The following is a 27,037-nucleotide window of genomic DNA, read 5'->3' on the forward strand; positions in this document are numbered from 1 at the left end:
GAGTCAGGCAGTGCAAGAACCAGGGTGTTCTGAGAGCTGAGCCTTACATTTCAGAGGCGGCAGAAGCTGGGAATCTACACTCTGGCTCCAAGCGGTGCGGGGAGTTGGATTCAGAGCCCCACTGCTGGTGTTTGAAGATATACCGGGTTTTCGGGTGTGTGACTTTACTTGGGGTTCCGGTATGCAGGGCTTTGTATTGGAGGTCAGAGATTCCTCCACGCTCTGTTTCTTGTCCCCCTCACTCACACCCTCCACATCCTCTCACTGGCTCTGTCTCCAAGAGCAGGGGCCCAGGAGCTCCAGGCCCTGCCCTGTCTGGCCTCAGGCCCCAGGAATGCTTCCAGGATAATCAGACCCTGCAGAACAACAGGTGCGCACTCTCCCGCCCCTTGCATAGCACTGGGGTAGGAGTAGGTGTCCAGTCCCCAGGCAGCAGGGGCAGGGCCTTGGCCAGCATCTGGGTGCCAGCAGGGCAGGGGCGGAGCCCCAGGGTGGGGCGGGGCGGGGGCGGGGGGGGGGGGGGAGATGAGGGATTTAAAACACTCCTTGGGGAGGCTTCCAAGCTCCCAGCTCACCACCAGCCTGCCCGTGGTCACCATGTGGTTCCTGGTTCTGTGCCTTGCCCTGTCCCTGGCGGGGACTGGTGAGACAGTGGGGATGATGTGGGAGGGGGAATGGGCCTGACTCTCATGCTCCCTCACCTCCCCACGACCTCTTCTCCTCCCACAGTCCACCCCAGACCCAGGTCCCAGGCTCTTTCCCAGGCCCTTAAAGTCCTACCCCAGCCTGTCCTCGTTGTCACAGTCCTCACTCTTGCCCTAAGTCCCTGCTCCCTCCCAGGAACCCCCAGAACTATCTCCTCTTCCTCACTCAGACCCTGCTCTGAGCCACTTGACCAAAGGGGCAGAGCCTGGGCCACCTCTGTCTCCCTCTTTGGGGGGCTCCAACTCTTCCAAGGAGTACACCCAGTCCCGATCACCCCCTCTCACCTTCTAGTTCTCTATGGCTCTGGCACCTGAGTCTGCAAATCCTTCGGCACCCTGGTGACTTTTCCCACCCAGCTGTCAGCTCTCAACTAGGTCTTCCACTGCCTGGCATCTGCTTCCCTTGAAATCTTCCCAGGACCCCCAAATCCCACCAGACACCTATGCTTCTCCCCACACAGACTTGCTGGCCCGTGACTCCAGGTGGGGCCCCCGTCCTGGTATGAGGATTCTACAAATGTCTCTTCCTTTCCCAAGTCTTACCCCTGAACCCTGATCCAGCATCGCCCCCTCTTCTCCCTGAGGAACAACACCGGAACCCCAAACTACGGATTCCTTTCCTTGTAGAATTTCTCCCTCCCCAGGATCCAGGCTTCCCTAAGTGAATCCCTCCAGTTTGGCGCTGGTTTTCTGGACTTCCCTCCAGGAACCCAAATACCTTCAGAGCCCAGCTGGCCTGCCCCACTCCCCCACCCGGACTCCAGCACATGACTCTCAAACCCCACATCAAGTGTGTCCTCCCTGCATTCCCACAGCTGCTTGGCCCCAATATGCCTCCATCTTCATTCCTGTCCAGACTACCCCCCCCCCAGAGAACCCCAGATCCTTCCACTACCCTCAGACCCTGAACCTCATCTGCATGACAATCACGCAATCCAGAAGAACTACCATCTGGCTCTGTCTCCCCCTGAGCCCCCTCCCAGTCCTGGCCCCAACCCCAGTTCCAGGGACCCACCCCTCTCACAAAGCCATTCCTGTTCAAGGCCCAAGCCCCCAAGGGATCTTCTCCCTGCCCCAATCAAAGGACCAAAGCCAGACAGACTCCTTAGCCCAGATGCTATTCTTGACCTCTCAGACCTCCTTCCCTGCATCTTCCAGAACCCCCAAAGCCCAACATGACCCTAACTAATCCCTCAGCCTGGGATTCTTGGAACCCCCAAAATCTTTCTACCCAGCTCTTGAGCCACTGTCTCGGAGCACACATTCTCTGTTTCTAGCTTCCTTTTTCCCCTCTCAGAACTCACAATTTTCTGCTCCCCAGTCCAAGACCCCAAATCTCCCCCACATTGCCCAATCCCTACACCACATGCTGCTCCAGATGCTGCCTTCTTGTCTCCTGCTTGATCCTTGTGGTTGGCTCTGTTCTCAGCATCCTCTCCCCACCCAGGACCCACCACCAACCCACAACCCCAGGGATGGCTCTAGAATTCCAGAACCTTCCCCAAATCCCTGCCCTCTCCCCAGAACCCTGTCCTGCTCCCCTGCCCCAACATCCCTCCAACCGAATGCACAGCACAGCTGCCTCTCCTAGCCCTGGCCCCCCGGGCCCCACTGACACCCCACCTGCCCTGACCCAGCACCCCCTGCAGGTGCCGCACCCCCTGTTCAGTCCCGGATCATAGGCGGCTGGGATTGTACGAAGAATTCTCAACCGTGGCAGGCAGCTCTGTACCATTACAGCAAGTTCCAGTGTGGGGGTGTCCTGGTGCACCCAGAGTGGGTGCTCACCGCTGCCCACTGCATAAACGAGTAAGTGGGGGCAGGGCATTGCGGACGACGGGGTATCCACTCTGGCACTGTCCCTGGGTTAGCCTCAGGGGAGGCTGGGGAACTGAGGGAAACAAAGGTGGTCCTCCTCTAGGTCCCATGGAGAGTGGCAGGGACGACCCCAGGGAAGCCCTCCCAGACAGCCTGTGTCTCTCTGTCTCTCCTTACAACTATCTTCCTGTGTCTCCCCGCCCTGTCTCTCTGTGTCTCTCAGCACCTGGTGCTGTCAGTGTCTGACTGTGACTTATCTCTATCTCCCACTCTCTCCTGTTCTGGTATCTGTGTGTGTCCCTGTGTCTGTCCTCCTCTGGGTCCCTCTGCTGCATCCCTGTCACTGTATGTCGCACTCTTCATCTCTCTGCCCCATCTCTCTCCTTGGGTCTCTGCCCCATTGCTGCTGAACACCCTCCAGGACAGGAGTGAGAGGGACCCCCATAGAACAGGAAGGGACTATCTGGACTTGTGTGTGTATGACAAGGATGCCCTCCAGGGGTACACACGGAGGGCTGTTTCTGCTGGTGCCCTGTTGGGGCTCCGAAGGAAGGAGGAGGAGAAGGGAAGGAGGAAGGTAGGCAGGGGGTGGAGGAAGGGGGAGAAGGTCCAGGGAGGGACGGGACCGACCTTGGGCTGGTGGCCAGGCCACCCGCTGCTGGGAACCAGCCCCACAGCCCCTGCTGCAGCTGAGCCAGTCCCAGGCCCCCCCTCCTCCCGCGTCTCCCCCTCTGCTCTTTCTCTTCCTCACACTGCCTGTAGTCTTCACTCTCTCCCTTTGTGCTCTCTCTTTTCACCCTCCTCGTCTTCCTCTCTGGCTGACCTGTCACGTCCTTCTGTCTCACTTATGGTTTTTCCTCGTAGCTCTTTTCCTTCTCAACTGTCTCTCTCTCCCCATTTCTCCACATGTCTGTCTGTCTTCGGGACCCTCCTCCAGCTCCCTGGTCTCTTCTCCCTATCCTGCCTCTCTATCCTCATTCCTTGGGGCCCCCTCTCTCCTCAGCAATTACCAGCTCTGGCTGGGTCGCTACAACCTGTTCGAGCATGAAGACACGGCCCAGTTTGTCCAGGTCAGAGAGAGCTTCCCTCACCCTGAATTTAACCTGAGTCTCCTGAAGAACCATACCCGCCTCCCAGAAGAGGACTACAGCCATGACATCATGCTGCTGCGCCTCGCAGAGCCCGCTCAGATTACGGATGCTGTGAGGGTCCTGGACCTGCCCACCCAGGAACCCCAAGTGGGGAGCACCTGCTATGCCTCTGGCTGGGGCAGCATCGAACCCGATAAGTGTATGCCAGGGCCAGACCCTGCAGCCTTTAGTCCAGACACTTGGCTGTCGGGAGGAGGGGGCTGGGGTCTGGACTCTGGACCTGAGGGAGGACGGGCTGAGGAGTCACCTGGGGTCTGGCCACCACCCTTTTTCTCTCTGGTCTGTAGTCATATACCCAGATGATCTCCAGTGTGTGGACCTCGAACTCCTGTCCAATGATATATGTGCCAATGCCCACTCCCAGAAGGTTACAGAGTTCATGCTGTGTGCTGGACACCTGGAGGGCGGCAAGGATACCTGTGTGGTGAGCCAGCCTGTCCTCCTCCCCCACCCCCAGGCATCATGGAATTGGGGGAGGGACTTAGGTTCCAGACTGCCTACTGCAGTCTCCATTGCTTCCCAACACCAGCTCCCCCAAGGGAGCCTCTGGGCCCTCCCCCTGCCACTTTTCCTCCCATACCCTCATCCTGATATCACACCAGTCTCCCTCCACATCAGAGTCCATCCCTTCCTCCTTCACTTATTTACTGTCTAGTCAGAGAAAGCTGTTTGGGAGAGGTGACATCAGAGATGAGCCCTGAAGGTCAGAGGGTCAGGTGGATGGATCCCCCTCCTCTTCCTAACTGACTTGTCTGATGGGACTATTCTCCTGGACCCCGTGCTGTGTGCAAAAACTGGACCCTGAAGTCCCATCCCCATTGGCCAAGCCTCGAACCCGGAGGCTGTCCTCTCTGGTGGAATCCCACCTGCCCTCTGGAGAGAACTGTGTCCTTTCTGGGAGCTGGGGAGTCACAGTCTGCCTCTGTGAGCCAGCTGTTAGAGCTGGTGCTGTTAGAGCTGGTGCTGTTAGAGCTGGTGCTTAGGCTGACCTTTCCTTTCCTCCCCCCCTTGTTTTGCAGGGTGACTCAGGGGGCCCACTGATCTGCGATGGTGTGCTTCAAGGAATTACATCCTGGGGCCACGTCCCATGTGGCAGTCCCAATATGCCTGCGGTCTACACCAAAGTGATTTCACACCTGGAGTGGATCAAGGAGACCATGACAGCCAACCCCTGAATGCAACCATCATGTACCTACCCCCAGTAAAATCAAATACGCATCAAATCGAATACGCATCAACTTCACATCACGTTTGGTATCATCTGGCCTTCCAGACTCTGGGTGCCTGGAAGCCAGGAACCCATCCCACCTGTGTACAGCCGCTCCAGCCCTATCAGTCCCTAGGCAGGAGGCGAGCAGGAAGGAGCAGACGCGGGCATAGACAAACCTGCAGAGAGGCTCCGACCCCAAAGGGCAAGGCAGGGACTCGAGACCAATTGGCACACCAGTTCACACACACTGGGCCCAACCCTGCGCTGGGGCAGTGACGCAAGGAAGGGTCAGACTTAGAGGTTGTGAGGTGCCCACGTTTTACTGTGGTGGAGAAGTCAGGGAGGGCGAGGGGGGAGGAAATCTTATCGCACGCCACGCCTTTCTGGGGGAGAGACCGGTTCTCAAGCGGGGCGTAGCTACATTAAATGCTGGAACGCACGCATAGTGTCCCACCGGGGGTGTGACTGGATCTCCTGGGGCAGGACTCGCCCTCAGAAAGCGAGGGGTTCCCAACCTGGAAGGCACCTTCGGGGCGTGGCCTGAGAGGGCTAGGTTAGGCACCCAAGGAATGGCCCTAGCTAGGTCCGGACACCGGGCAGGCTGAGTGCCGAAACCCCACGGGAGGGGGCGGTGTCACACTGCAGGGGTGGGGGCAGCTCAGGCTTCAGTGGGCGGGAACAGAGCTGCAAAGGGTAGGCCCCAGCTCGAGGGGTGGGCTTTCCTCGGAAGGCAAGGCAGGTTCTTTGGGAGTGGGGCGTCGAAGGGAGGTCTCATCTCGGCACGTGGCCACGATGAGGGGGCGGGCCCGCTATCCTGACTGAGGTCACCGGCAGCATCCTGAGAAGCTCGGGTGCGCCTGCTTAGAGAGTCGCGGAGGTGACTGCGTGGGGCTGCTGCACCGTGTGCTTGCGGTCCGCGGTGGACGGCTGTTCGGACTCGCGTCTCTGGCTCTTCTGCTGCGAGGCCCACCGACGATAGCTCACCCGCCGCTCCTTGAAGGCCGTCCCTTGGCTCCACATGCCCAAGTGGTTGAAGTAGTTCAGAGCTCCTGGGGGCCGGGGGCTAGTGGGCGTGGAACTCCGAGCACCGCCCTAGGCCCCGCCTCTTCCCACAAGGCCGCCTCCCTTCGGGTCCGCCCCTCTCCTGGTCCCTTGCCCTGCCTCGAGTTCTCCCCGGCTCCGCCCCCTGCCCCCCGAAGCACCCCCTCTTCCTCCCGAGTCCCCGCCCTCACCGACCCACAGCATCAAGGCACCAGCGCCCCAGCACAGATAGGTGGTCACCAGGTAGGACACCTGTGGCCTCGGCTTCAGTGTCTCGCAGTTGACTACAAAGAGCGTCATACTGAGAATAATCAGGAACCCTGCACTGGAGTGGAGCCAGAGATGGACACAAGAATGGACAGGGATCCCAGGACCCCCCAAAAGAGAACAGAGACAGAGACAGTTTCTCCCCTCCCACCCTGCGTGACATGCAATGCGCACACACACTCAAATGACAGACATAAAGACGCCCGGACAGAAGTGGAAAGCACGGGATGGGAAACAGGAAGGAGAGAGACCTACCCCTACACTCACCTCGACTGAGAAAGTAGAATTGAGATCCATGCAGAAAGAGTGGGGCAGAGACCCCAAGAGACATTCAAACACAGAGACCCAGCACATAGCAGGACAGAACCTTAAGATAGCTCTCCCCAAAGCCAAAAAGAGAGTCCTGAGTAGAGACAATGGGGGGGGGGCAGGCACCCCTTCCCCCAGGCCCACACTTACCAATGCTGAAACTGAGAGAACTGAAGACAAGATCAATCTTACTAAGGCGTTTGAAGCCTGGCCGGAAGGAGAGCCCCATGGCCAGGAGGAGGAAGAGACACAGGGTCAGGGCCAGCATCATGAATCCCATGCTCATATGGATAAGAACTAGGAGAGAAGGAAATGCTCCACAGTCATCCACACACAGTCTCCAAAGTCACCCTCCAATCTCATCCCACTGACATCCCCATGAGCGGTCAAACAGATACCCCAAAAGTTTGGCTACAGATATCCTCAACTTCACCCCCACTCCTGTTACCTAAGTCCCTTCCTAGAAACCCCAAAATCACTCTCGCTCTCACAAAGTCACCCCAGGTACCTGTAAAGTCAAAATGATCCCCAATTGTACCCTCAAAGTTGTCCCAGATCACCCCCACCAACCCCAAAGTCAATCCCAGAACCCCCATAATCAACTCCACCCATACTTCTAAGGCAACCCCACAGATGACCCGAGTCACCCCCACTCATATCCTCAAAGTCACCCCACAGAATCATCTCAATCATCTCTAGAGTCACCCTGACAGAAATTTTCAAAGCCATCCCACTCAAACTCCCAAAGATATCCCACAGAAACTCACAATAACATCCTCTATATCATACCAGACACCCCCAACGGCACCCTCAAAATTACTCGACACTTTAGTTACCCCCAGTCTCTAAAGTCACCCTACTTCTGCTAAAAAAAAGTCTCTCCATTTCACATCTCAAGGTCCCCTAGGCATCCCATTTACACTCCCAGAATGTCCCCCAATATCAGTCCCATTCACATCCCACAGCTCCCTACAGACATTCTCCAAATTACCCACCTTGATCCCCAGAGCACACACATATGTACACCCAAGAAAAACTTCCAGATAACCTAAAACCACATAATCACTCTGTTTAAGTTACTATGTATCCAATACACGATTAAGAACAAGAATTTTGTCCCCTTCTGAGAATTACGTCTCTTTTTCGCCCTTCCCTACATTGCCTACTTTCTGAACAGTGCGAGCCTGCTTCAGCCAAATAAGCTAAGACTCCATCTGCTTTGTTTCTGGCAAACTGTGTATCTTTCACACATAACCAGAAACCTACCCAGATTGTAAAAGCTTAGTCATATATACAGAATAGCAAGATTCCTGTGGGGTTCAATCACAGAATCCCGGTAGAGGGCTCCTCATGACATATCCTGGCCTTCTGGGTCCACAAAAAGAGTCATATGACTGGGGCTGTGCCAATTTCAGTGCCCCACAACCCAGGCCACGGTGACTGGCCCAAAGATGGGTACATGAGCAAAGCCAACCAGTCAGGCTCTGCCCTGGGACTTTTTCTAACTGAAGCGGCTAAGGGCTTTTTTCCCCTAGTCTATAGGATTGTGAGCCTGTGCCTGAGCCCTGGACCCAGTTTGAAGCGGGCAGCAGATCTGATAGATTAAAACTAAGAAAGGAACACAGACAAGAGTAGAGGAGAAAGAGTTGAGATAACATTCAAGTCATCCCAGAGACTAACCCATCTTGTGGTTTGGTCAGAAGTAGACATTTGTGGCATAAGCCTTAATGCCCATTCCCACTCGCACCTCATCAGTGCATTGCATTGCTCTGGCCACTATATTGGGTTTGGGGTACTCGTGGGACCCGATCATACAAGACTTCTGCCAGAACCTTTTGTGTTCTTTTTCCTGCCTGACCTGAGGCCCACATTGTTAGCAGTTCTGCCAGTTGTTTGTCCGTCTGCTCTCAGATCCATTCCCCACCCTCGCCTGTTCTGTATTGCAAGGACTACATTTCTGAGCCTCCTTTGCTCACTAGCTTAGCAGTATGCTTGGCTAATGGGCAGCACCAGCAGAAGACTGGCTCTGGAAGAAGAGGACAAGCCAGGGCCTTTATTTCCCTCTCACTAATGCCACCAGCACCACCACCACCACCTCAGCTGGTGTCTTTAGCAGTAGCCACATTTTTTTTTTCTGTGACTCTAGCCACCTCTAAGCAAATCCTACATGAGTCTATGTCTTCCAGATGTCTCCAGCTTCCGGGCTCTGCTAATACCACCACCTCCCTTTCTTCTGTCTCTATCTTTATTACCCTCTGAAGCGTCTAGAATGATTTATTTTCTTAACTAGATCCTGACTTACCACTATATGGAATGAAGCCAATTCCAGTAGCCAAGAAATATACAGATAATAATGACCCTGAGATCATGACCCAAGCTCAAGGCAGATGCTTAACCAACTGAGCACCCAGGCGCCCCATCCTCTACGTGTTTTAACTTGCTTACTCTTCAAACAATGCATGATCTGGGATCACTACCACTGCCATTTTAGAAACAAGGAAACTGAGGTACAAAGAGGTCAAAGATTATGCCCAAGATCACCCAGCCAACAAATGGTTGAGCCAGGACCCACACCCAGGCATTCTGGTTCCATGTTCTGTTGCAGTACTCAGAAGCACCAGTAACACACAGAGATCTACAGGGAAGCAAAATGTTTCTGAAGGAGCTGGAAATCCTCTTTTGGGTTTTTTTTTAATCATCTTGTTAAAAAAACACTGTTTGAAAAAATGAGGGAGAGGGACACCTGGTGGCATAGTCAGAAGAATGACTGGCTCCTGGTTTCAGCTCAGGTCAGAATCTCCAGGTCCTGAGATCAAGCCCCATCTCAGGCAACAAGCTCAGCACAAAGTCAGCTTGGGACTCTCTCTCCCTCTTCCTCTGCCCTACCCCCCTTCACTTGTGTGCTCCCTCTCTCTCTCTCAAATAAATAAATAAATAAATAAATAAATAAATAAATAAATATTTTTTAAAAGTTAGGAAAAGTGGGTGCCCAGGTGGCTTAGTCAGTGAAGATCTGCCTTCGGCTCAGGTCATGATTCCAAGATTCTGGGATCCAGTCTTGCATTGGGCTCCTTGCTCGGTCAGGAGTCTGCTTTGCCCTCTACCCCTCCACCCTGCTCCTGCACTCTTTCTCTTTCAAATAAATAAAATCTTAAAAAAAAAAAAAAAAGGAGAGGAAAGAATGATGGCATCTTTAGCCATCTAACCATGAGGCAGATTGGTTTTTGGCCAATTGTAATGTTCTTCCCATGCCCCAGGACAGTCCTACTTCCCTGTTTCCTCAAAAGCCACATATAAGGCCAGGAAACTCCTTCACAAGGAACTTCAGAGAATCTCCAGAGACCCTCCTCAGAATTCCAAACATTTCCACCAAGAGCATCCAAAGAGCATCCCCTAAAGATTTTCCCCCTCTAATCTCCTGAGACACCCCCTCCTTTGAGTACTACCCCGTAGCCTGTCCAGGCTCCTACTGACCGGTCACTTGGCCCAGGTTGGCGCACTTATGCCTCCCGCAGTCTATCCAGATGCCCAGGTAGCCAGTGTAAGATCCCTGCAAGTAGGCCAGACGTCCATCCACCACGCTGAGCCCCAACAAGGTTGCAAGGATGCTGAAGACCAGAGACCAGCCCCGCAGGATGAACTTGGGGTCCTCCTCCCAGGAATAGGCCACACTGGCTGGGAAAGAAGAGAGTTCTGGGGACCAGGTTCCACCTATGACCCGCTGCTGTATGCTAGTCTCCATTTCTAACCACAGCCACATCTCTGGCCCACCCACACCTCACCTTTTACTCCATTCTCAATCCTTCCTCCCACAGCCATCTCCTCACCCCCACTCACACCCCAGTTCCAACCTCAGCCCCATCTCTGATTCCAAACCCACCCTCACTCTCATCTCTAACACCCAACTCAGCCTCCTGCACAATCCCATTTGAAGTCCAAACCTAGTTGTTTTGTCTTCAGCTCCCCATCTTCCACTACCTGTCCCCAAAACCCCAGCTCCATCTCTACTCTCCACCTCACCCCCTTATCTAGAGCCCTGTCACAAACCCCAGTCCAGGACACACACTGCTACAACATCCAAAGTGTGTTTGTGAGTCTGAGACTCATGGTGTCGACAGAATGAATGCAGGTAGTGCACTCTGCATTCACCAAGCCCCAATCTTCCCAACTGACAGGGACCCCTGCTCCCCATCCCTTGCTCATTTACCCCCAGTCACATTAGACTTCACAGGGTCTCTCTCACACCCAGAGCTTTCCCACCTCAGCACCTCCACATGTGGTTCAGGCTGCTCCTTCTGCCTGGAGCACTCTTCTCCCACCCATACCCAGTCCACCCTAACCACTCTACATCTCAGCTCCCACAGCACTGCTTCCATGTCTCCTTCCCAGAGCTCCCCCAGCCCAGTCCAACCTCAATTCATGGGCAAGCTCACCCACCAAATGCTCCCACTGTGCCAGATGCAACTCTCTCCTACATTGGCATCCCACAGACTTGTGCTTCCCTCCTTATTTCACTAGTTTCTTCACTACCAGTCTTCCCCCATGGACTTCTGTGATGGCTGGGAACAAATATCTTCTGTCTCCCACTGCACGCTCATCAGCTGGTATGGAGCTATGCTATTTGTCAGTTAAAAAGGTCAGGATCAGGAGCGCCCTGGTGGCTCAGTCAATTGGGCATCTGCTCAGCTCGGGTCATGATCTCTGGGTCCTGGGATTGAGCCCCATGTCAGGGCTCCCTGATCAATGGGGCATCTGCCTCTCCCTCTCCCTCTGCTCCTCCCCCTGCTCATGTTCTGTTTCTCTCCCTTATGAATCAATAAAAAATCTTTAAAAAAAAATAAAAGATAGCAAAATAAATAAATAAATAAATAAATAAATAAATAAATAAATAAAATAAAAAGATAAAAAGGTAATGAGTGAACACAAGAATAATGTACTGGTGGGTGCATTCATAGTATCTAATTTTCTTTTTTGGTTTTTCTTAAAGATTTTTTTATTTATTCATGAGAGATACATAGAGAGAGGCAGAGACATAAGGCAGAGGGAGAAGAAGAAGTCTAATGCAGGACTTGATCCCAGGATCCCAGGTTCAAATCCTGAGTCGATGCAGATGCTCAACTACTGAGCCACCCAGGTGCCTCTCCATGGTGTTTAGTTATAGTAATTCCTTCCGATATTTCTGTGGCATCTCTCACTGTGGATTTCAGAGATGTTGGGAATGTGGGTGTAGGACTTGAGAAGGAATTTGGGGAATGGAGAAAGTGGAGAGTCAAAATCAGTGTCTATGAAGTGTAAAAAATTCAGTAGGTTTTTAATACAATGGGTTCTATGTGCTTTTACTGTTATTGATGGACTCCATCCTTATGACACCCCTCTGAAGTATCATTACCTCCTTGGACAAATGAGGAAACTAAGGCACAGAACTGTTGGTTACTCATGTAATAATCAAAGACATCAAAGTTGGTGAATTTTTCTTTTTTCTTTCCTTTTCCTTTCTTTTCTTCCCCCATCTCCTCCCACCCCGTCCCCACCCCCTACCCCCAAAAGGCTACCACAAATGCCCAAAGGAAAGATGGGGGGAAACAGAAATTTGAATAATCTCCACCCCTGGCTGGGAAGTCTGAGTGCCTGCATTCCCACCAACCTCTTCAGACCCCTTCTCAGGCTGTGGCTGGTCCGCCTACCCCTCCCAAGCCCAGACTGCAGGTCACTGAGGGTAGGGAACAGGTCCAACGTCCCTGGGCCCCCAAGGCTTCAGGAAAAAGGTGAAGAAAGACAGAAATAGAGGAGAAAGAGAGACATTGAACTCAAAAAGGGAATAAAAGGCAGAAATTGATTCAGGGAAGGCCCTGGGGTGTGGGAGGAGGGGCAAGTCGGAGGAGGGCCTTACAAATTCAGATCTCAAGCCTTCCAGAAACTCTAAGAACTGACGTCAGAGATGCCATCAGAGATGCCGGTGTCCCAGCGCATGCTCAGCCCTGCCCAGCCCTGCCCCTACTCTGGCCTCTGCCTGGTCACTCCCTCCCACCCCCAGCCCAATCCTGACATCTCTCAGACCCAGCCATGACCACTTCTTGGCCCAATCCTGACCCTGCCCATACCCCACATGGAAGCCACCCTAACCCAGTCCAGCCCCCATGTCACTCACACAGGGTAGAGTATGAATCCATGGCCAATGTCCTAACTTCCTGGAATCTCTCCAACTGTCATGGAACCTCCCCCTGCCCCCAGCTATAGGTCAGACTGAAGCCCTGAAGTCTAACCCTGGACCGCAGGAGAGACCAGAAAGCACAGAAGAAGGGTCAGAGAGATCCAAACCACAAAGAGCAGAGCTTGAAGCTGGGAAAGAGACCAAGAGACTTCCACATGGCCATGAAGGTGCCTGGAAGGAGGAGCTAAAGCAGTTGGCAGTTTGTTTAGTGTGTCTGGGGACTGGCCTTTCCCTGTATCTCCACATGTCCCAGAGACCCCAACCTGACCACAAGAGCACCCAGCCAAATGTCCTTCCAGCAGCTCCCACAAATACCCAAGAGGAGACCCAAGGCTTTCAGTCCATTCGCCACAGTCGCCGGGTCAGCATCCAGGAACCCCTGCCCATTATCCATAATCGCCGGGTCAGCATCCAAGAACCTCTGCCCACTATCCACAATCGCCGGGTCAGCATCCAGGAACCCCTGCCCATTATCCATAATCGCCGGGTCAGCATCCAAGAACCTCTGCCCACTATCCACAATCGCCGGGTCAGCATCCAAGAGCCTCTGATAGTCACCAGTCACTGGGCCAGTACCCATGACACACCATCTGTTATCAACAGCCGCCAAGTCAGTATTGAGAATGCACCAGCCACTATTAGTGGTCACCAGGCCAGTATCCAAGGCGCACCGTCAGTTACCTACAGTCGCCGTTTCAATACCCGAGATGTTCCACCCATTTTCCAAACTCCCTACATCAACACCCAAAACTCTCCGTCAATCACTCACACCCCATTGTCCAATATGGAGTCGGTTATCTACAATAGCAGTCGAGCCAGTAGCAACGACAGCTGGCCAACAAGCTGGAGTCCCCACCTAAGCATTCAAGGCCTCACATTGCCAAACCAGGCCAGAGTCAATGTCCCCCCTTCAATTACTCACAGCCCCACGGTCAGTGTCAAAAGCGTTGATTCAGTCATCTGGACCTCCCAGGAGATTTTCAAAGACTCTGTGAACAGCTCCCAATTCTATCAAAATCCTCTAGACAATATCCAGAGCACACAGACAAGCATATCCACTGAGATGGATTCTGGCGGGTGAGAGGCAGAGGTCTAGGCAGTAGGCCAGGTCCTGGGCTAGAATTTGGGGAGGGCAGCACTCAAAGGTCAAGGATCAGAACCAAGGCCAGTATGCTGGAGGCTGAAGGTTGGACCCAGTTGTGGCCGGAAGCTGAATCTGAAAGTTGGCCCTGGGGAGGGCTTGGCAAAAAGGCTGGATCTGTGATTGACTCAACCTGGAAACAGAATGTGGGGGTGGCAGGGTCTGGAAACTAGATCTGGAGGCAAGGGAGCTTCAAGGCTGAATGTGGGTGAGCAGGTTCTAGAGGCAGGACTTGGGGGATACAGGGCATGGAGGACGGACTTAGAGAAAAGAAAGTCTGAAGGCTAGACTGGATGGGACAGGGTCTGGCAGCTGGACCTGGGGTGGCTAGGGTGGGTGGCTGGGCTTGGTGCTGACACTGGTGGTGGGTGATCTGCTACAGGTTTCAGAACAAGGGTAGACGCAGGCATTCACAGCTGCCCCTGGCCTGGAAGCTGCTGCATGGAGCCAAGAAGATCAGCCGCCAGATGAGCCTGGCACTGACCCTGGCTGGCATGGTGATCATCAGTCTCATCTCTCTGGGCCAGCCCTGGATGCATTTCCAGGTGCCACTCACACCTCCTGGGCACCCTGATGGCTCCCTGACCATCCACATCAACACCATCTTCTTTATGCAGTGCCCTGACATCTACTGCATACAGGAGTACGACCAGAATGCTTGTAAGGCCTGTTCTATACTCACCATCCCCGGGATTCATCTTTCCTTTTCATCCCAGGGACCCTTCTCTGCCTTCCCTGGGATGGTCCTCACTGCCCCCGGTTAGTCTTCCCTTCACTTGATAGTTCTCACTACCCCTGGATAGTTATCCCTTCTCCCAGATGGTCCTTACTGCCCCAAGACCATCTTCATTGCCCTGTGCTCATCTTCAACTCCATAACACCCAACCTCATAGTCCTCAGAACCCTAAGATCTTACACATTATCCTGAGGCTCTTTCACCTCTGGAAATCTGCCCTCATCACACAGAGCTGGTTCCTCAATGCTCACCCCACCTCTCACTGCCCAAGAACCCATTCTCATTGACCCAGAGGTGAGCCCTCAATGCTAAAGGCATCTGCCTCAATATCCCTTCTCTAGAGCCCAATTCCAATTTTCTTAAAATGGGGATGAAGAGTTTGTAAGGGAGAGGGTTCATGAATATTCCCAACCTCTTTGGGGACACATGCTCAGAGCCCAAGGGCCTCTCTTAGTGTTCCTGGTCTTCTTCCTTCCCCAGACTTGTTGGACTTCGCCTGGGCCTTTCTCATCCTTGCCAGCATCGCTAGCTTCTTCCTCTGCATCATACTTATAAACATCATCTTCTTCACCAGCTCCAACTTGCGCATGCTGGACTTCTCCAACGTCATCATCAGCATCCTGGCAGGCATGGCTCTGAGATTTTTCCCTAGTGCCCATCATAATACCCAATCCCCTCCACACCACATTCTATATTCCAATCCCTTCCCCATCCTCACTTTAATTCCCTATCCCAATCCATGTCCCTCCAAATCTCCAATCCATCCCAATAAAAAATGTGAACTTCCAATACAACCCCATCTCCAGCCCCAATACCAGCTTCCACTTCGCCTCCCATCTCTATCACCAACAAATCTCAAACTCATCCATTTCCCCTTTTGGAATGTCCATCTCCATCCCAAACTGCTCTCCAACTCTATGTACTTTTCAATCCTCAAACCATCCCTATTGCCATCCCTAACCCCTCCAAATCTCAATCTCCAACTCAACCCCATACCTAACCACCCTCGACACTTGTTCCAAACTCAACCCAACCCAATCACCTGTGAACCTCACCTTCAAACTCAACCACAACCCATCCCCAACTCCATCCTCCATCCTTCTACTTCTACCCACCTTTGTCCAAAACCCATTTCCAGTTCCAACTGCATCCCAAATCCTGTCTCCCCACCATCACCAGCTCTGTGATTTGGTTCAAGCTACTTAATCTTTCTGAGCCACAGTTTTCTCATCTGTAGGATGGGGATAAAATTTCCTACTACATGGAGGTGTAGAGAGGATTGAATTAGAAAATGTTGGCACTTGATAGTAGCTATCTAATTTTGCCCGAGTCCTTACCATGACCATCCTCCCACCTGACCCAAATTACTCAAATTTGAGACTCTTGATTAGAACAGGCTAGTTGAAGAAGAGAAGGAGGAGGAGGAGGAGGAGGAGGAGGAGGAGGAGGAGGAGAATGACAAGAACAGAAGAACAAGAGGAAGAAGAGGAGGAGGAGTCTAGTTTCGCATTTGCCTGACAAATCTCACTTTTTAGAAAAGGAGGTGGAGCAGCACTTTAATTTAGAAATGAAGGATATTATGTTCCTGCCATTTATAGTATTGACCACAACTTTTATTTGTATCAAGAAAACATTCTTGGAGAGTGATAGCAAAGCCAAGAATAGGAAACACTCAACTTCCTGCTTCCTTGTGTGCAAATAGTATTTATCCAATTTGTCTGGTAGCTCTTTCCAATTGTTGAAATATAAGGTACAAAGGGTAGAAAACACCTGGGTTTTATGTCATCTAATATGACATTTTTTTACAAAAAGAAACAACCATCTCTGATCATTCTTTTTAATTAAATGAAGAACATCTCCTATGTTATTTTTCAATAACATAACGAAAAAAATCACCCAGAGTTTCACTACCCAAAATTTTAAAAGTTGAAATACCCAAAATGAGTGGGTTTCTTGTCCACTTCTTCAGAAGCCCAAAATTAAGGACCTGATACAATGGCAATAATCAGTCTCAATTCTTGTGGGCTTACAGTGTGTGCCAGGAAATGTGCCAATCTCAACAACTTCTCATGATAGCCCAAGGAGATGAGCCCTATGGTCATGCCCACTTTACCAGTGAGGGAAATGAGGCTCAGATAGATGGAGTGGTTGCCCTAAGGCAAGAAGCAAAGGCAGGACAAGAGCTTTGGTCTGTTGGCCCCAAAGCCTATGGTTTTAGACACCAACAAGGCCGGGTGAAAGGCAGACTTGTGCTTCCAATGTGCTCTACCATGACATTGTCAGGAGCCTGTTTTCCTGCATGTGCACAGAGGTACAGGGAGGCAAAAGACAGTGGGAGAATACCAGGCAGCCACACAACTATGGGCATCGATCTGCACACACCTGATGCCCCACTTCCTAACACCTGTACTCATGCAGGGACCAGCATGGTATTGGGGATCCTGTTCTACCTGATGCAGGCCCATGAATTTCTACAGGAAGGCATGACCTACAGGCTGGGGCGCAGCTTCTACCTGGCATGGATCAGCGTCTTTCTCTTCCTGATGACTGGTCTGGGTTGGGATGGGGTTGGGTTTGGGCATGGGTTTTCAGGGATACAGACAGGGATTGAGTGGGATAGAATTTGGTATGGGTGGGTGGGTTGTGGACATGGCTAGATCAGATAGGATGGAGGTAGGAGACAGGATTAGGGAGATGAGGGTGGGGATGGGTGGGCATGGGACCAGAAGTGGGAATGCGGTTGGGTTTGGGTTTGGAAATGGATTGGGGACAGGGGTAAGGGTATGATTGGGCTTGGGAGGGAATGGCGATCAGAGGCAGGCTGTGAGTTATACTTCTCACCCCCTCTGCTCTCTTCCTTTTCCAGGTTTCTTTTCCTATCTGAACTACATGAATTTCTGGTCCATCCTGGCGCTCCAGGCCATCTGGACTTAGGACACCTCTTCAGGCCTGCTCCCATAGCTTCCTGCCAAGCACATGACAACCCTACTCTCTAGTCCTCCGCCCCAACTGAGAATCTCGCCTTTTTCAGTGTCCTCCAGATCCTCCCACTCAGATTAATAATCAGTATGTTTAAATAATCTATATTTTTTGCCCAGAATGTTCTCTTAGCTCAGTACCTTGTAAGTGTTCTGGGGCAATACCATCGCTCCCTGGGCCCATTCCTTGGGCCCTCTGGCGTTGAGGGACAGGTGAGAGAGGGAGCTCAGGAGAAAGACATTGCAGGATACATGGCCAACAAACAGACCGATCTGATGGTGCCTGGCATAAAACACAGGTGGTGCCAAACAACATTTGTTGAATAGCTGATTCTCTCCAGGCCTTTAGGGCTTCATCTTTTAATTTCATGACCCGCAATAATGTGCCCCCTCTTTTTTTTCTAAAGATTTTATTTATTTATTCATGAAAGACACACAGAGAGAGGCAGAGACATAGGCAGAGGAAGACGCAGGACCCAATCCCAGGACCCCAGGATCGTGACCTGAGCTGAAGGCAGACGCTCAACCACTAAGCCACCCAGGTGTCCCTAATATGCCCCTTCTGAGGCAAATTCTCCCGGCGCCCACACTTTACCTCCTGTCTTGACCGGCAGCCCCTGTCACCACCTCCTTTTGTCCCCTAACACACCCACACCAGCACAGAGCTATTCTTTTTAAAAATTATCTATTTATCCATCTACCTATTTTTTTAAGATTTTATTTATTCATGAGAGACACACAGAGAGAGGCAGAGACATAGGCAGAGGGAGAAGCAGGCTCCCTGTGGGGAGCCCATTGCAGGACTCGATCCCAGGACCCCGGAATCATGACCTGAGCTGAAGGCAGACACTTAACCACTGAGCCACCCAAGTGTCCCCCCATCTACCTATGTAGCATATTTTTGCTATCAGAGTCATTTGTTGGGCAGCCCCGGTGGCGCAGCGGTTTAGTGCCGCCTGCAGCCTGGGGTGTGATCCTGGAGACCCGGGATTGAGTCCCACATCGGGCTTCCTGCATGGGGCCTGCTTCTCTCTCTGCCTGTGTCTCTGCCTCTCTCTCGCTCTCTCCGAATGAATAAATAAAATCTTTAAAAAAAAAAAAGTCATTTGTTGAGCAGAACAAGGTCGAAACTCAAGTACAAGTTTATCTCACTCCCTGGGTCCCTCTCAGGGTCTCGATTTGGGGGGTCTCCTCTACCTCCATCTCAGTGGTTAGGCTGTAAGGCTCTGTAATAAGGCTCTGCCACTTATTAGCCCTGTGACCTGTGTCCAGGTGTTGAACCATCCGGTCTGTTTCCTCAACTGTAAAAATGGGGATGATGACAGTACCTCAACCTAGGTGGAGTTTAACATAACACCTAGTCCATCATATGTGCTCTTTGCTAAAGAACAAAGCGTTGCTAAAATAATCCTTCTGCTTCTCTCCCACAAAAGGCTCTCAAATTTGTTCATCTTTAAATGAAAATTGAGCTGCAAGTATGTGGCAGACACTGGATCTACAGCAAGGATCAACCTAGACACAAATCCTTGTTTTTACAGCTTGACATTTTGCCAGAGAGGCAAAAATATATGCCCACAAACAAATAGATATGTTAAGGATAAGTGCTATGAGGAAAAATAAAGGAGGGGAAGAGAGGCGGGTCTGGGACGGGGTGGGAGCTGCCTGCCAAGGTGACATCTGAGCAGACACATAACTGAAGAGAGGAGAGCCATGGGGATAGACTGGAGGAAAGGATTCTTGGCAGAGGGAACAGTAAGTGCAAAGGTCCTGAGGTACAAATGTCCTTCCTTGGCACGTTCCAAGAAGACTAGGGAAGCCAATGTGCTAGTGCAGCCAAAGCAAGGGAGAGGGGGACAGGGGTATAGGAGGAACAGGGGCCAGGTCACTCTGGGCCTTGTGGGGCACAGTGAGGGCTTCGCTTCACTCTGAGTGAGGGAAAAGCCAGTGAGGGGAAAGGTATCCTTTTCTTACCAGAAGAGTATAGGTTACTTCCTTTAACTTCATACCATGAGCTTCATGGGAGGCATCTCCTCACTGGAAGTAAGAAAACAATCCAAATGACAAGGGAGACCAGGTAAACAACGTGTGTCCCACTCACAGAAGGGAATGCTTTGTCACTGTTTAAGCAATGAGTGCACTGCATGCACTGATGGGGGGGGGATTATTTATGGGACAAAATGGAGTGGGAGGAGTGCATCTACCCATAACACGTGTATGTGGGTGTATAGCCATAAAGTAAAAAGTCTACACATCGACAGTGGCGATCTGATGGATGGGTTTGAAGTATTTTATTTATTCATGAGACACACACAGAGAGAGGCCGAGACACAGGCAGAGGGAGAAGCAGGCTCCATGCAGGGAGCCTGATGTGGGACTCAAACCAGATCCCAGGATCAGGCTTTCAGCCAGAGGCTGAAGCTCAACCGCTGAGCCACTCAGGCGTCCCAAACCAAAGTATCTTTAAACTGACATGATCGTAAGCATTTTTTTTTTCAAAGATAAAAAATGAAACATCCCAGATGCTTGGGTGGCTCAGTGGTTGGGGGTCCGCCTGTGACTCAGGGCTTGAGTCCTGGGATCAAGTCCCGCATCAGGCTCCTCGAAGGCAGCCGGCCTCCCCCTTTGCCTATGAGCTGGGATTTGAATAAATAAATAATATCTAAATAAAATCTAAAAAGAAAGAATAAATAAATAAAATCTTAAAAATATTCTCATGAATAAATAAAATCTTAAAAAAGAATAAAGAGAGCTCCAAGTCTACCAAGCATCCAAGCCCCAGGTTCTAGATCATTTAAACTACTGGGAGGGGAGGCGGGTTGCGGGAGCAGGGGGGCCGGCCCTCACTCAGCCCGGGAATCCTGGCCCCCAGCCCCCTCCTCCCTCCCCTAGATCCAGGAGCGCAGCCGTCCCGCTCCCGCGTCCAGGCACCGATCCCTGCTCGCCCAGCGCAGGACCAGCCTCTCATTCTCCACCACGCGTGCGCGGCCCCGGAACGCCCCCTGTCAATCTCCGCGCTGGCCGCGCCCCCACCCCGCGCCGGGTCTCCGTGGGGGTCAGCCCCGCCCCTCGCACCCGCCTCCGCGCGGCTGCCGCGCTGGCAATTCCAGTTGCCTCTGGGTCTGGCCCCGTCCTCGTGCGGGGTCCTGCCCCTTTCCAGCCCGCCATGGCTGCTGTCCTCGCATTGCCTGATGCCCGTGCCAGGACAACGGGGCCCGATATCCCACTCCTCCTTTTGTCCGCCTCCAGGGACAACATCGGACGGTCCGCTCGGGAAGATTTTAGCGAAAACAACCGTGATTCGCTTCCCCAAGTGCCAAAGGGGGGGTCCCGGCCCCGGCGCGCGTGCTGGACGCCTCGGGGCGGAGCCCGGGCGAGCGCGTGTGGCGGGCCTTGCGAGCGGCGCGCACTATAAAGCGGGACTCGAGGCCACCCGCGCACGCTTTGGAGCGAGTGAGGGGCTGGTGAGCTGCGTTTGGCCTCTTGGCCCCTTTCCGTCTGTGCGGGTGGGCGTTGGGGTCTGGGCCGCCCTCATCCGGAGGCGCCCCGGGGCTGCGGCGGGGCGGCCACGCCAGGGCGGGGACGGAGCCAGGGCCCCTGGGAGACCCCGGCGCGCCCTCAGAGGCAAGCCGGGGTCCTGTGCAGAGCGGGCGGTGGCGGCCCGAGGGGAGGCCTCCTGCCGCCGGAGCGCGCCAGGGCCTCCGGGGCCACAGCGCCTTTGCACCGCAGCCGGGCTGCGCCATCTCTGCTTCCCACGTCGCAGGGCTCCGCCATCTTGGCCTTTTTTCTTGGGGGGCGGAATGGGGGAGGGGCGGAGGGCGCGTGTGACCCTTGAGTTCTGCTCTCTGAGGTTTTCCACGCCTATGCTGGCTACATGTGTTTTCCTCGGGCAGTCGCTGTTTTTACCGATTCCACGTGGCTGACGTTCTGTACAACCTAGAACAAAGGTGTTGGAGGGGGGAGAGGCGGGATCTCGGGGTTTCGAAGGAGTAAGGGGGAGCGGAGCCTCGAAATGAATTACCGGGTTGTTTCTGAGAACCACGTGGGTGTGGCCTTAGGAGAAAGCAAGTGGGGCATTTGCCCTCTGGAGTCAGGATGACACGGCCCCTCCGAATACCAGAGTTGGTGTTCGCTCCCCGCATCAGTTCTGTGAAACGTTACTTCTGGGCTAGTTGGCCCTGGGGTCTCGGACGCCCGTCCCCTGAGTGCCGAGAAGGCCCAGCCCCCGGGCAGCTGGCTCGTGTTCTGTCTCCCAACCACCACCCACCAAAAATTCTGTCTAGCGGAGCCTGCTGTCCCTTCAGGCAGCCACCTGGAATACCGCGGGCTTCACCCTAACTATTGGCATGTCGCGAGGGAAGGATTTTTCTCCATCCCTGGCGCGCCTTCTCGCAGTTGTCCGATGTATTCCTCTTTCGTGTTTTATCATTAAAATCCTCAAGCGTAGCCAGGAACTAGCCAGCAGTTTCGCACTTGTAACATTTTGCCATGTTTGCGCTTTTTTTTTTCCTTAAGATTATATTTATGTATTCATGAGACACGGGCAGAGGGGGAACCAGGCTCCCACTGGGGATCCCAGGACGCCGGGGTCACGCCCTGAGCCTAAGGCAGACGCACAACCGCTCAGCTACCCAGGTGTCCCATGTTTGCTTTCTTTGCGCTTTGTGTGTGTGTTTTGAAAGCACGTTTTGAATCTCACCCAATATCGTTAATACTTTATCTCCAAAATGATGCTGTCTCCTGTGTGCTTTGTGTTTATAGAGCGGGAGTCCTCTCCAAAATGTCTTCCTCTGCTGATTTGTTCCACAGTGGTTGCAGTAAAGGGTCCCTGGTTGTTGTATGTGCTGCTTATATCCTAGGGGTTTTTTTTTCCCCTAGAATAGCTCCTTCCTTTTTATCTCCCAATAGGTTCTTCCAAGGGATGTGCATTTTAGCCACTTTCACTGTTTCGAGTGACTAGCAAGGGTAGCTGAATGGTGAAAATCTGTAAAGCTGGGCAGGGGGTGATAGACACTGGGTTTTCTCCATGTAGTGGGTTTGGACAGTCCCCTATGGACCTGTGACCCTGGGGAGGTGGTGTATCCTGTGTGTCTCCATGGGGAGAGTTGGGGGTTTTCATACCTTCCTAATAGATTTTGTGTTTCCCAGTCTTTGAGTGCAGTTAGTTTGGCCTCCATTCCTGAAGATGATTGGCCTTGAGACTGGTTGTAGTGGGGACCGGGCCTCCCATGATGTTCAGCACTGGCCTCCTATCACCCCTGAGGATGCAGTGCCTCCCAGGACCTTTGACACCTGGGGATCTGAGAGGCCCTGGTTTTGAGGTCTCTGGACCCCTCCCTGCCACAGACTGTTTCTTCCTCCATCCTCACCAAGTACTTCCTGTGTTACAGGTGTATCTTCAAGCTGAGGGACCACCCACTACCACTCCCATCTTGGTGAGAACCCTTGCTTCCACTCCCTAGCCCCACCCCACCCCCACCCCCAGTCTAAAAAACTTTGATTTGGGATGATTTCACATCAGATTTCTCTGGGACCTAATTTATGTGCCAACATTTGTGCTGGGGATTTACATGCAAATCCCAGTTCATTTATAGCAGTGGAAATCTAGCCAGAATGGGCCTGGGTCCAAATCCCAGCTCTGCTGTTCATGGGCTTAGAGAACTAGTCAAGCAATGGCTCTCCTGAGCCTCAGTTTCTATATCTGTAGAGCAGTTTCTATATCTATATATGTTAGGGGCGTATATGGGCCTGAATCCTCCGCACGGTTGGGAGAGGGGCAGTGATGTTTCCTGCTTTCAAAGGTAGGGTCGAATTGAAGAATACAAGGATTGTGGAAAGAAAATAAACGTGTGTTTATGTTTCAAGAAAAAGGACTAATCCGAAATCTAGTTTTCAGAGTCAGCAGAAGAAAAGAAACAAGCTGGCAGCATTTATCACTGTTGATAACAGGGTTTTGTAGATTGTATCTTGAAGCAGAGCTTGTCTCAAGAATCCTGTGTGCAAAAAAAAAAGAATCCTGTGTGCATAAACTGATACAGTTGTTAAAGTAATCCTTCATTTACACAAAACCATTGTGTAAACCATTCTCCATTTATCTGGAGAATGTTTCTCAAGTGTTTCAAAGAACTAAATCATAAAATGGGTGTAAAGACCTATTATCTAAAAAGAAACAGGCTGTTCCTAGGGTGTCAGGAACAGAAAGAACATTGGCTGTGGTGATAATAGGACTGGGAGTGTATTCTCTGGGGTCCTTGGAGGTTTCAACTCTTGCTGACAGGCACTTTAAGGAGGAAAAGCTCCTTTCTGTGATGGGTGAGCTCAGACTGCAGATCAGGAGTACCATTCTGAGGGCCTGAGGTGTCCCCTGTAGAGCTCTGAACGGTCGCTGCTGCTGAGAAGGAAGATCCGGGACAGTGGGGTAGGAAGCTGCCATTTGTATGGCGGGGATGATGAGGGGAGGAAACAAGAACAGAACTGGAGGCTTTGGAAGATGCACAAGGAGAACAGGCTTGAGGTGAGAGCAGAACAGATGTGGGAGTGTGTTCAGTAGGGTGCTTCTTGGAGCTGAGCAGAGGAGGGAGGACCCCCTTCACCTCACTGGTGTGCCAGGCAAATTTCTTCCCTTTTTCCAGGAGGAGAAACAGCCCCGGAGTTGGGGGCTGTGGGGTCAGGTGCTGAAGGCAGTAGCTGCAGATCATACAAGTGGCACCCAGGAATGAGCCACAGTGAGGGGTGGTCAAGAAGAGAGGAGGTGGTGGAGGGGTATGGCATCAAAAGTCATGTGACACCCCAATGGCCAGGTATTGGTCATTTGTCCTACCTGGATGAGCTCTTGCTGTCGTTCCCCTTAGGACTGGAGACAGGTGGCTTTGGGACCTGAGTGAGGAGGAGAACAAGAGCATCGGGGCCCCTGTGATGTCCAGCACTGGGCTCTGACCTCCCCTGAGGACACAGTGCCCCCCAGGGACCTTTGACACCCAGGGGTTCTGAGGGGCCCCACTCTGGGGAGGGAGGAGTGGAGGTCCATGGTTGCCACTCCCCAATGACCTGCTCTTCCCCCTCTCTGACCCGTTCCTGTCTGCAGGTGGTTCCCCCAGGAGTCCCAGGCCCCCACCGTTCCTGTCCTTGGTAAGAACAAGAGAGGCTTTGCTCTCAATACCATAATAATAATAAATTTATCATAAAATCTGTAGGTCATGGTACTATAAAAGCAAATGCTGAGCATTTACTCAGAGCTGGGCCTAGTGCCAAGCACTAAATTGACCTAACTTCTCACAGTATCCCTAGGAAGCGGGGGTGGCAAGAAGAGTTGGTTACTGCAGAGGTCGCAGTAACGCTCACTGTCACAGCTTCTGAAGGGGCTGTGCTTGGGACCCCCATGATGTCCAGCACTGGGCTCTGACCTCCCCTGAGGACACAGTGCCCCCCAGGACCTTTGACACCTGGGGATCTGAGGGGCCCCACTCTGGAGGGGGGGAGCTCTAGGGGGGGTGGCTGTTTTCCCACCTGATGACTTCTGTCTTTCCCTGAAGCTCCTGTGGCCACACCCCTCCGGGCTTCCTACAGTTCCCTGCAGGGGACAGCTGTGATCATGGCCGAGAGAGCCCTGGCGCCTACCCAGATAGGGCGGGGGGACCGTTACTACACATACACCGAGCTCCTGGCCATCTCGCGGCGCTTCAAGCAGAACCCCAATGAGCTCATGATCACCTGGATCCTGCGGGTGTATGACCAGGGAGGCCCAGCCCTGTCCCTGAATTCTGGAGAGCTAGCCCTGCTGGGTGACCTGACCAGCGATGCCATCTTCAACTACCGCTGTAAGACCCTGCGGGGTGGCTGCAAGACGCTGCTCACCTGGCTGCTGCTGGCCTGGCGCCAGCGCTGGGAATCCTTCCTACACTTCGAGGCCACCGAGCTGCCCTTCCGCCCCTGGACCACCATGGAGGAGGGCATCCAGCTGGTGAGGGAGCTGGGCATGCTTGACTGGATCTACCGTGAGTCACCATCACCTCCTGCAGCAGATCAGGGGCCCAGGCCTGCGCCCGAGGATGTGCCCTTCACACAGGGCCTCCAGCGGCGCCTGCTGACAGCCGCACCCTCTGAGCTGCGGCTCTCACTGGTCAGCCTGCTGGTCAAGGGCATGACGGTGCTGGAGGCAGTGATGGAGATCCAGACCATCGCCGATGTGGGCCTGCTCTGGCGCCAGAGCCAGCCAGGCCGAGCCAAGCTCATGTTGGGGCCCAACCCGACACGCAAAGATCTCATGGGCTGGCTGCTGAGCCATGGCGTGCCCAAGGAGAGGGTGGACAAGCAGCCCACCAAGGTCCTCCTGGAGCTGTACATTAAAGAGGCCAAGCGCAGCCGCAGCCACCCTGCCTACATGCTGGGGGAGGAGCAGCCCCCACCACCCCCCTACTCAGACCAGGCCTGTGGGGAGGAACCACCTGTGCCCGTGCGTCATGACTAGGCCTCCCAGGCCTGGTCTTCCAGATGGTTCAATTCCAGGGGAGACACAGTCTGAGCCAGTGCCTCCCAAGCACCGGCAGCATGGACTGAGGACTGGCCCATCTGCCTGTTCTCCAGCTTCCCTGGGGCAAACTGCCCCATTACTGTATTTGAGGTTCCCAGAAGAAAGGAATGTTCCTTGCCTCCTGGCTACCCTACAGGTGTCTCCAGCCAGAGCATTGGAGGCCAGCAAGCTAGCTGGTGGCCCTGGGTGCCTTATTTCCCCAGGGCACAACCTGCTCACCTGCTCTGTTGAGGTCTGGTACATTTCAATTTCAGCCTGATTAATTGGCACACAGGGTGGGCACCCAGCCCTCTGCCACACGGGCCCCCAAAGCACTACAGGCCAAGTGGGGAGACCCCACAGCCCATGACATGAAAGCACCTTGAAATTTGCACCCTTTTTCTTAAGGTATTTTTAAATGCAGTGTTTTTATCTAATAATTTAAGCATATGCAACACTTTGGTTTTAACGGATGCTTTGTTCTCTTGGAATGGTGTTTCTCTTAAGACTTTTCCGATTCCTTTCCCTTTTAAAGTGGACTTTTGCTGTTTGCCCACCTGGAGAGGGGGCAGCCAGCCCCATCTGATTTCTCTAAGTGGATGTGTCACCTCTGACCAGCCAGTGTCTGTCACAACTGGGTTAAAAGTGTCAGCACCAAAAAAAAAAAAAAAAAAGTGTCAGCACCAAGAATCAGGTTCATGACAGATGGCCACCATGGCAGGCCATGCTAGGCACATTGCACTAATTAAAAAGCGTGAGCATTGCTGTGTGTGGACTGTGGTGTCTGACTGGGTTTGTCGTCCTGGTGTGAAGCTGAATCCAGAGCCCTCCAGGGTGAAGGTAAGGATCATGCACAGCGGCCTCAGGGAAACTACCATCTCTGCCTGGGCCATTCCAGCATGCTGAGAAGGCTGGGCTCCTACTTGGGCCGCTCACAACTAGAACTTTTGGGTCTGAATGATGCC

General features: G+C 52.9%; 4 protein-coding genes and 3 non-coding genes across 14 annotated transcripts; 6 read left to right on the top strand and 1 right to left on the bottom strand.

The window, feature by feature from the left end:
- Positions 1 to 516: 516 nt before the first annotated feature.
- On the top strand, positions 517 to 4,901 carry KLK1 (kallikrein 1). Its single transcript, XM_077843966.1, has 5 exons — positions 517 to 643; positions 2,354 to 2,513; positions 3,526 to 3,812; positions 3,961 to 4,097; positions 4,693 to 4,901. Exons 1-5 carry the CDS (start codon positions 526 to 528, stop codon positions 4,846 to 4,848), a joined length of 858 nt encoding a protein of 285 aa, XP_077700092.1. The 5' UTR covers positions 517 to 525; the 3' UTR covers positions 4,849 to 4,901.
- A 283-nt stretch (positions 4,902 to 5,184) lies between these two features.
- LOC144281165 (uncharacterized) lies at positions 5,185 to 12,744 on the bottom strand. 3 transcript variants are annotated; one of them, XM_077844012.1, is made up of 5 exons: positions 12,649 to 12,744; positions 9,975 to 10,175; positions 6,651 to 6,797; positions 6,116 to 6,208; positions 5,185 to 5,932 (listed from the first exon to the last, which is right to left on the bottom strand). In XM_077844012.1, the coding sequence occupies exons 1-5, from the start codon at positions 12,668 to 12,670 to the stop codon at positions 5,745 to 5,747; spliced, it is 651 nt and encodes a 216-aa protein (XP_077700138.1). In that variant the 5' UTR covers positions 12,671 to 12,744; the 3' UTR covers positions 5,185 to 5,744. The 3 variants fall into 3 exon arrangements, with proteins under 3 accessions (XP_077700138.1, XP_077700132.1, XP_077700148.1); XM_077844006.1 differs by having other exon boundaries at positions 6,116 to 6,244; XM_077844022.1 differs by lacking the exon at positions 6,116 to 6,208.
- Positions 12,705 to 17,668, top strand: LOC144281132 (uncharacterized). Its single transcript, XM_077843952.1, has 5 exons — positions 12,705 to 13,788; positions 14,235 to 14,512; positions 15,069 to 15,215; positions 17,007 to 17,138; positions 17,455 to 17,668. The coding sequence occupies exons 1-5, from the start codon at positions 12,956 to 12,958 to the stop codon at positions 17,520 to 17,522; spliced, it is 1,458 nt and encodes a 485-aa protein (XP_077700078.1). The 5' UTR covers positions 12,705 to 12,955; the 3' UTR covers positions 17,523 to 17,668.
- Positions 17,669 to 20,656: 2,988 nt separating this feature from the next.
- Positions 20,657 to 26,529, top strand: LOC144281201 (Friend virus susceptibility protein 1-like). 6 transcript variants are annotated; one of them, XM_077844061.1, is made up of 6 exons: positions 20,657 to 21,027; positions 22,079 to 22,198; positions 22,325 to 22,400; positions 22,954 to 22,998; positions 24,648 to 24,691; positions 25,096 to 26,529. In XM_077844061.1, exons 2-6 carry the CDS (start codon positions 22,096 to 22,098, stop codon positions 26,028 to 26,030), a joined length of 1,203 nt encoding a protein of 400 aa, XP_077700187.1. In that variant the 5' UTR covers positions 20,657 to 21,027; positions 22,079 to 22,095; the 3' UTR covers positions 26,031 to 26,529. The 6 variants fall into 6 exon arrangements, with proteins under 6 accessions (XP_077700187.1, XP_077700203.1, XP_077700208.1 ...); XM_077844082.1 differs by lacking the exon at positions 22,325 to 22,400 and having other exon boundaries at positions 21,011 to 21,027; XM_077844077.1 differs by lacking the exons at positions 22,079 to 22,198; positions 22,325 to 22,400 and having other exon boundaries at positions 20,660 to 21,027.
- Positions 22,783 to 22,874, top strand: LOC144289543 (small nucleolar RNA SNORD88). Its single transcript, XR_013357395.1, has one exon. It is a non-coding gene; the product is annotated as a small nucleolar RNA SNORD88 (small nucleolar RNA).
- LOC144289539 (small nucleolar RNA SNORD88) lies at positions 24,468 to 24,560 on the top strand. Its single transcript, XR_013357394.1, has one exon. It is a non-coding gene; the product is annotated as a small nucleolar RNA SNORD88 (small nucleolar RNA).
- On the top strand, positions 24,934 to 25,024 carry LOC144289536 (small nucleolar RNA SNORD88). Its single transcript, XR_013357393.1, has one exon. It is a non-coding gene; the product is annotated as a small nucleolar RNA SNORD88 (small nucleolar RNA).
- Positions 26,530 to 27,037: the final 508 nt, after the last annotated feature.

This window comes from Canis aureus, chromosome 1 (genome assembly GCF_053574225.1).
Source record: "Canis aureus isolate CA01 chromosome 1, VMU_Caureus_v.1.0, whole genome shotgun sequence".
NCBI lineage: Eukaryota > Metazoa > Chordata > Mammalia > Carnivora > Canidae > Canis > Canis aureus.

What these genes read in the sequence shown, in the direction of transcription:
- KLK1 (XM_077843966.1), top strand. Translation starts at nt 526, where the DNA reads ATGAGGGATTTAAAACACTCCTTGGGGAGGCTTCCAAGCTCCCAGCTC. An exon ending in CCTGTCCCTGGCGGGGACTG is followed by an intron (nt 644 to 2,353) that starts GTGAGACAGTGG and finishes CACCCCCTGCAG; the next exon opens with GTGCCGCACCCCCTGTTCAG. An exon ending in CAGCATCGAACCCGATAAGT is followed by an intron (nt 3,813 to 3,960) that starts GTATGCCAGGGC and finishes TCTGGTCTGTAG; the next exon opens with TCATATACCCAGATGATCTC.
- LOC144281165 (XM_077844006.1), bottom strand. Translation starts at nt 12,670, where the DNA reads ATGGATTCATACTCTACCCTGT. An exon ending in GGATTCATACTCTACCCTGT is followed by an intron (nt 10,176 to 12,648) that starts GTGAGTGACATG and finishes CTTCTTTCCCAG; the next exon opens with CCAGTGTGGCCTATTCCTGG. An exon ending in CAACCTGGGCCAAGTGACCG is followed by an intron (nt 6,798 to 9,974) that starts GTCAGTAGGAGC and finishes CTTCTCTCCTAG; the next exon opens with TTCTTATCCATATGAGCATG.
- LOC144281132 (XM_077843952.1), top strand. Translation starts at nt 12,956, where the DNA reads ATGTCCCAGAGACCCCAACCTGACCACAAGAGCACCCAGCCAAATGTC. An exon ending in ACTGAGATGGATTCTGGCGG is followed by an intron (nt 13,789 to 14,234) that starts GTGAGAGGCAGA and finishes GATCTGCTACAG; the next exon opens with GTTTCAGAACAAGGGTAGAC. An exon ending in CATCATCAGCATCCTGGCAG is followed by an intron (nt 15,216 to 17,006) that starts GCATGGCTCTGA and finishes GTACTCATGCAG; the next exon opens with GGACCAGCATGGTATTGGGG.
- LOC144281201 (XM_077844061.1), top strand. Translation starts at nt 22,096, where the DNA reads ATGAGACACGGGCAGAGGGGGAACCAGGCTCCCACTGGGGATCCCAGG. An exon ending in GTAAAGGGTCCCTGGTTGTT is followed by an intron (nt 22,401 to 22,953) that starts GTATGTGCTGCT and finishes CCTGTGTTACAG; the next exon opens with GTGTATCTTCAAGCTGAGGG. An exon ending in CCACTACCACTCCCATCTTG is followed by an intron (nt 22,999 to 24,647) that starts GTGAGAACCCTT and finishes TCCTGTCTGCAG; the next exon opens with GTGGTTCCCCCAGGAGTCCC.